The sequence below is a fragment of the Sparus aurata genome, chromosome 11, assembly GCF_900880675.1.
Source record: "Sparus aurata chromosome 11, fSpaAur1.1, whole genome shotgun sequence".
NCBI classification, from domain to species: Eukaryota; Metazoa; Chordata; class Actinopteri; order Spariformes; family Sparidae; genus Sparus; species Sparus aurata.
This window is the reverse complement of record NC_044197.1, coordinates 25,763,321-25,769,708: the sequence shown is the minus strand read 5'-3', so window position 1 is coordinate 25,769,708 and position 6,388 is coordinate 25,763,321. Positions and strand designations below refer to the sequence as shown.

General features: G+C 44.0%; 1 protein-coding gene across 1 annotated transcript; it reads right to left on the bottom strand.

Annotated features, from left to right (window-relative positions):
- Positions 1 to 221: 221 nt before the first annotated feature.
- dmrt2b (doublesex and mab-3 related transcription factor 2b) lies at positions 222 to 5,434 on the bottom strand. Its single transcript, XM_030432480.1, has 3 exons — positions 4,424 to 5,434; positions 3,090 to 3,192; positions 222 to 1,555 (listed from the first exon to the last, which is right to left on the bottom strand). The coding sequence occupies exons 1-3, from the start codon at positions 4,787 to 4,789 to the stop codon at positions 705 to 707; spliced, it is 1,320 nt and encodes a 439-aa protein (XP_030288340.1). The 5' UTR covers positions 4,790 to 5,434; the 3' UTR covers positions 222 to 704.
- Positions 5,435 to 6,388: the final 954 nt, after the last annotated feature.

Genomic DNA, 6,388 nt, shown 5'->3' with positions numbered 1-6,388 from the left:
CGTGCGTCTTTTGTGCCGTCAACCCTTTGTGTCTCATTACAGTAACTTTTTTGGCAATGTGGTGCCCCTTTAACTGTCACCGCCTGCTTCACCCCAGGTTGCTCCCCTTCTCGTTAGTCCTCATGTGATTAAAGAGAGATTTCCGAGCAGCACCTGGTGCCTGAGATCAGCCAGACACATCAACAAAGCACGAAGTGAGAAGTGGGCACAAGTTCAAACGCTAATGTTTCACCAACTTTGTTTTATGGATGTTCTGTATATTTCTTCAGGAAAAGACAAAAAAATAAGATTTATGTGAGAGGGTCACAATGGAATGGCTGAGTATATTTTCACCGAATTTCGTAAAGAGGTCTATAAAAAACAATTACATTCTTTGCGCTTTTCTAGAAGATATGTTCAATATACAGTAGGTATAAAAATGAGAATATAGTAATAAACATTTAAATGTCTGATTGTTATAGTTTTAATTATGGTCGAGATATACGGGAGCTGAATACATTTTCACGAAAAATAAGACAAAATACAAAGATTGTAATTATTCTTTTCATAAATATTTCACCCAGTGCCACTTAGCAACCAGCTGTCGTCAAGAAAAGTGTTTGAAAACCTGTAATACACCCAGACTTTTTAAACATTTATTCAATCAGCATGAATTCTTAGCCCGCCCATAAACAAAGTGCACTACGGCGCTCTCCATTTGCCTGTCAGGCCCTCAGCAGAGCCTCTACAGAGAAAGGTAATGGCCTCACAGCAGGAGTCCTGACTGAGCTGCAGTGAGGGCTCTTGACAGAGCCGGCATGAGCGCCTGCCTGGTCGGCAGGAGTGTCTGCACTCCAGCCCTTAGCTGTCAGAGGTCTGGGATCAAGAGTCCTGCTGGGTGCACTGACGTCTGGCCCGCCCAGGATACCCTGATCACTTCCTGAAATAGAGCCTGTGACTGTTGAGTCGACCTTTGAGTCCAGTATTTCTGTTGGTTCTGACGGGGATTTGACAAGGTGGAGACCTGACGAGGCGCTGCCATGATGTTTGAGATGTTGTTGTGATGGTGCAGGTATCAGCTCTGGTCGTTCTCTTCTCTCACAGCCTCTCCAGCTGTTCTGCGCCTCCTCATCTTCCCTGACATGCTCTGAGCTTTGACACAAGAAGTCATTATAGTCGCCTTCTGCAGACGACCTGCTCTTTAGGTGGAAGAACTGATAGAACTGGAAGTCACACTCATACAGAGGCTTATATTTATACACAGGCACATAACTGGACATCGCTGCAGCTGCGGGGTCCTTGTTGAGAGGACAGCAGTGGAGGTTAGGGGAGATGGGCAGTGGCGGCGGGTGAAGCACGGGGACGAGGGCAGAGGAGGAGAAGGAGAGGTCGCTCGGCAGCTCCCTCTGTCTCAGCTCCCGCTCCAGCATCACGTTCTCCAGCTCCTTGTCTGCGAAGGCTCGCCTCTTCCTCATCCGGGCGCTGATGGAGGGACACGTGACGTGCGTCTGGTCGCGCTGCGTCTGCTTTGACCAGCAGGGGGTGTCGTCCTCCAGCTGCACCTCCGGTTTGAGCCCTGCACCGGGAGCAAAGCCACGTATTTCATTCATTTACGGATAATAAAGCTGTTCCGACCAATTAATTGTTGTGTTTATGTTTGAGTACGTCGCTTTATTATTTTAATTACGCAGTTGGTTAACGGTGTCATTTTTTCTTTACTGAGAGCTCAGACAGGCTGAAAGGGCTATAAAGAAGACAAAGCCTCCTGCAGGATTTGACTGCAAGCCAGCAGGTATTAAAGCACACTATGTAATACAGTAATGGCCTGTTATGAAATAGTGAAGCCACAACGACTGTGTTTGTTTGGATGAATTACGTGTGTGTAACGCTGTGTAATGACATCTGAGAAGAGGCACTGGTGTAGCATTCCCTGATCATTCGCAGGTACAATGTGAGCATATGTGCACAGAGAGCATGCACTTGGGAAAATCTGTTAATTGACATTTTGCAGTACAAAAGGTCAACTATTTATTTTGGGTTGAGACTTGGTTTTTTGGATGAGGCTATGATGAACCGTGAAGATTAAATTGACTCCAAAGTGAAAATTCAGTCGTCATCACTTCTCATGCTGATGGAAAGTCCGGTGAGGTTTCGTCGTCCACAATGCATTCCTGGAGCTTCACGGCAAAAACAGCGTTGCAGCGTTCTCCTTAACAACTGAAGTAGATGGGGACTTGTTTTAAAACGTTTGAAAGTTTTAAAAAACTGGATAAAAAATAAAATGGCCTCGTACAGTTTGTCCGGCGTGATCCAAGTTACTGGAAGTCCCACGATCCGAGATGTGAAAAGACGCTATTTACACAGTTTTTAAAGCAAAAATCTTCGCTGTAGCTGCCAAGCTAAAGGCGTCAGAACACACTCAGTCTGAAGTCAGCTGTCAAATGCATTTGGGATCCAGAGACTGGGATTACACCAGACGAGCTGTATGGAGCTGTTTTATGTTTTCTTTTAGTTATTTCTTCCGGTTTTAAAACAAGTGCCCATCTACAGTGCTTCAGCTGTTGACGAGAATGCCGCAAAGCTGTGGGTGGCTGTGAAGCTCCAGAAATGTTTTGTGGATTGTGAACCTTCACACGACTTTCCGTCAGCATCAGGGTGAGTAGATAATGACTAAATACTCATTTCTGGGTGAGCTGAGGCTAGAAGAAGGGTTAAAAAAGTCAGAAAAAGGTTGAAAAATGTTAATCAGTGTTTTCCAAAGCCCAAAATAATGTCCTAAAATGTCTTGTTTTTTTCTACAACCCAATTATATTGGGTTTACTTTCATATAGGAGCCAGAGAAGCTGAGAATTTTGACTAATTTGTCTTGCAGAAATGAATCAAACTGATCAATTGATGATCAAAATGGCTGGCAATCAACATAACAGATGACGACTAATCGATTAATCATAGCACAGCAACCTTGCATGAATTCAGATGAGCTCACTGCATAAACAGCAACATGTTAACGCTGACTCCTGGGATTTCATCTCGTTTACTGGAGAGAAATCTGCACTGTCTATCGCAGAATCAGTGTGTTAATGAGAGAGAGGGTGTTAATTAAAATATACCCTGCAGGATGCTCTTAGCCAGGATGCTCGGCTCGGCTGCTCTGCTGTAACGCTGATACGCCGACCTGCGCAACGGGGCTGCACACCTGACCCCCCTCTTGCCCTGGGAGAAACATGGGAACAGGAATTAGACATTTGGACATAGTCATATTATAGCGAGACCTTGCCCCGAGGGTAATTAAAGGGAAATAATACATTATGTAAGAGGGAGGCAGAGCTCTTTGTGTTCCTGAGATGGAAAAAAGAGACACGTTTAGCTTCTTATTGTGGTAACATCAGAGGAATATGAGTCATTTTGTAGAAGCGCTTAAATGTGCTGTACTATTCTATACTTGCTATTTCAGTTTGTACATTATCACATTTAAAAAAAAAAATTATTTGTAAACATTTATTTGTATTATACAATCAGACTGTAGATTTCTGTTTCAGTAAACCTTATTACTGACATAAATCTGAAAAATAAGCTTAAATGAGAGCCAGTCTTTCTCTGAGGGGTGTTTAAAGTTCGACAAACTGATAATATTTGCGAGTCTTTTTATTTGTGTGTCTCATGGCGGCTTTGTGTGACCAAATTGCAGGTCCACACACAAATATAAGAAAGAAGGGAAAATATATTTTGATCTTGAGGAGACTTAAGATCGATAAACTTACCCAACAGCTCAGCTCAATCTTAGAACAACACCTAGGAGCCCCACAGCAAACTGGACTGGTAAAGTATTGCATTCATGTCTTATTAAAATGTTCCAAATCTAATCTAATTTATACAGGAAAAAAAAAAAAGCTTCAGGTGAGACTTCAGCTAATGCCACAGGCCATGAGGAGGTCAGACCTCTGCAACACACATTACTTCAGAAATTATAGTATTAATTGTGCAATTTGAGGTCTGCAACTTCATTGTTAAGTCAAGTCTATTTTAATTAATTTGCACTAATTCACAACAAAATCACATACACGGCACTTTCCAGCTGGTGCAGGTCTGGCCCATAATATCTGAATAATTAGTGTACAGTGGCCGAACATTTCAACTTCGGTAAAATGTCAAAATCTTCTGTCACAAAATTAAAATGCATAGACAGATCAAGAAGATCATGGTATCATATAATAAATAGCGTTTTAATCCTATTTACACTTTCCCGTCATATATTAGTAGTAACACATATTGTCTCGATAGTTTTTTTCCCCCTCTACACTCACACACCACATATGATTACCCTGATGTTCGTCCGTTAAAGCTGATTTATTTCCTTATAATCATCTACTGAAGGCCGTGCTTTATTAATCCCTTCATCCTCCATCTGTGCTCTATCACTGACCTGCCCTTCCTCCCTCCTCACCTCCGCAGCTTGCTGCCGCCTCAGCGCGACCTGCGCTGCCATGACGCGCTGCCGCTCCACCACCAGCAGGCAGCAGGCACAGCGACAGTCCCTCCAGCGGCAGAAGCGTTTGTGGCCTTTCAAACACGAGACGACGCCGTGGTTCCGACAGCGGGCACATTTGGGGCTCCGGGTCATCTTGCGAGGTTTCTGCTGCTGATGGCGCTCTGGAGGCAGGGCCGCTTTATTCTCTCCTCCGTCCCCGCGGCAGCCGCGCTGCCCGGCGCATCCGTCAGGACCCGTCACGTCAACGACTTTCTCCGGTTTTAGTACATCAAGTTTTGCTGTGGTCTCCAGCTGCAGGCCTCCTTCCAGCTGGGAGGACATCTATGACTAAAACCACCGGAATCCCACTTTTAATCCGTGATGCACTGTGACTTTTACGCATAAGACTAAAGATTATTTTGACTCAAAATACAACAAAATAAACGTGATTGCGGTGGTTATTTATCAAAGTAGAGTTACTCTACCATGTATTTTATTGTCTGCTAATAGTTAAATTAAAAAAAAAAAAAATGAGGAGAGCTGATCAGGAACAAAGTTGGTTGTGTTTTACGCATGTGAAACACAGAAAAACAGGACTTGATTCCAACACCGCTGCACCTGTAACACAACACGCACTGACTGCAACAGACTCTCCTGATTGAAATACATCAACGTCCATCAGACAGAAACTAAAACGACGCGTTAAGAGTGTGACTCCGGGTTCGGAAAGGCCGTGCGCCGCAACTGAACAACGAGCTGACTCCTCCAGCCTGCTTCAGCCTGCCGCAGCCGCTGCTACATGACGGTGTTGTCAGGGTGGAAACTTTGCAGCCTACCGCCAGACGTTTGAAATGTTAAGCCTCTCTCAGCTGCTCTCTGACGCTGTTTCCAAGAACACGCGGATGGCAGACCGGGCCACGATGCCGAACTCCTGGCGCGGGAAACCGTGCAGCAAAGATTTCGAAGGGGGAAACCCGTTTGCAGCTAAAGCGACTCCCCTCTCCCTATAAAGTGCCGTACCTGGACCTGCCCTGTCCTGCCCACCTTGGGAGCCGTTCTCATCTTTCAACGAAGATCTGTATCTGGCCAGACCCACATCTCCAAATGACTCCAGGCGGGAGATCAGTTATAAAAAAAAATTTTTAAAAAGTGAAAATAAAAATAAATTTTAAAAAAGCACACACAAAAAGGCCAGATGCATTTTACTGAATTATTGGAATTTCAACAATTTACAAACCATAGCAATGGGAGGTTCATTCTAACAGTGATGTGATGACATATACAGAGGGACCAGACGAGCTAATCAGGCTACCTATAAAACATATTAGGTCATATGCCGCGAGGGTGCATATGTGTGTTTTACCTGATTGATACAATCTGGACTAATTACGCAGGCGCGGAGAGCACGCTCGGGGTGAAATGGGGGAGTCAGAGACGGGGGGCGGGGGGGAATCACATTTTCACATTACCTCGGAGTAATCTTCACACTCGTTTATTCATACTGCTGTTAAATAATTCAGTGATTTAATGGCTCTCTTCTTATTTCCGGTGTCACCATTCCAGGGGCCTGAAACAGAATAATCAGAACCATTGAAATACATAAATACTCCCACTTAGTCGGGCTTGTTTAGGTAAGTGTTTTTGGCACCGGTTTACCAAGAGTGACTTATTCTGATTCTCACCTTTAAAAAAAAAAAAAAAAGAATAATGCTGTCATGTGATTTATTATGTGACTCAAATCTGGTACTAACTGTTTCTGAAGCTAATTATGTGTATTTTTAATGCAGGCTGGACTTGCCCTTGGATTGTCATGTGTAGAGTGGATTATGCGTTCAGTGAGGTTCAGTGGAGGACTGCTGCACTCAGCTTCCTCAGTGGCGTACACTTAATGCTAATGCAGTGCACTGTAGTGTCGTGTATGAAAAAAAAAAAAAAAAGCTG

Bases quoted from the DNA above. Each gene is read 5' to 3' on its own strand.
- dmrt2b (XM_030432480.1), bottom strand. From the start codon at position 4,789: ATGTCCTCCCAGCTGGAAGGAGGCCTGCAGCTGGAGACCACAGCAAAA. The intron at 3,193-4,423 runs GTGAGGAGGGAG...TGTTTCTCCCAG, and splicing joins GGCGGCAGCAAGCTGCGGAG to GGCAAGAGGGGGGTCAGGTG. The intron at 1,556-3,089 runs GTATATTTTAAT...CTCCCGGTGCAG, and splicing joins GGCTAAGAGCATCCTGCAGG to GGCTCAAACCGGAGGTGCAG.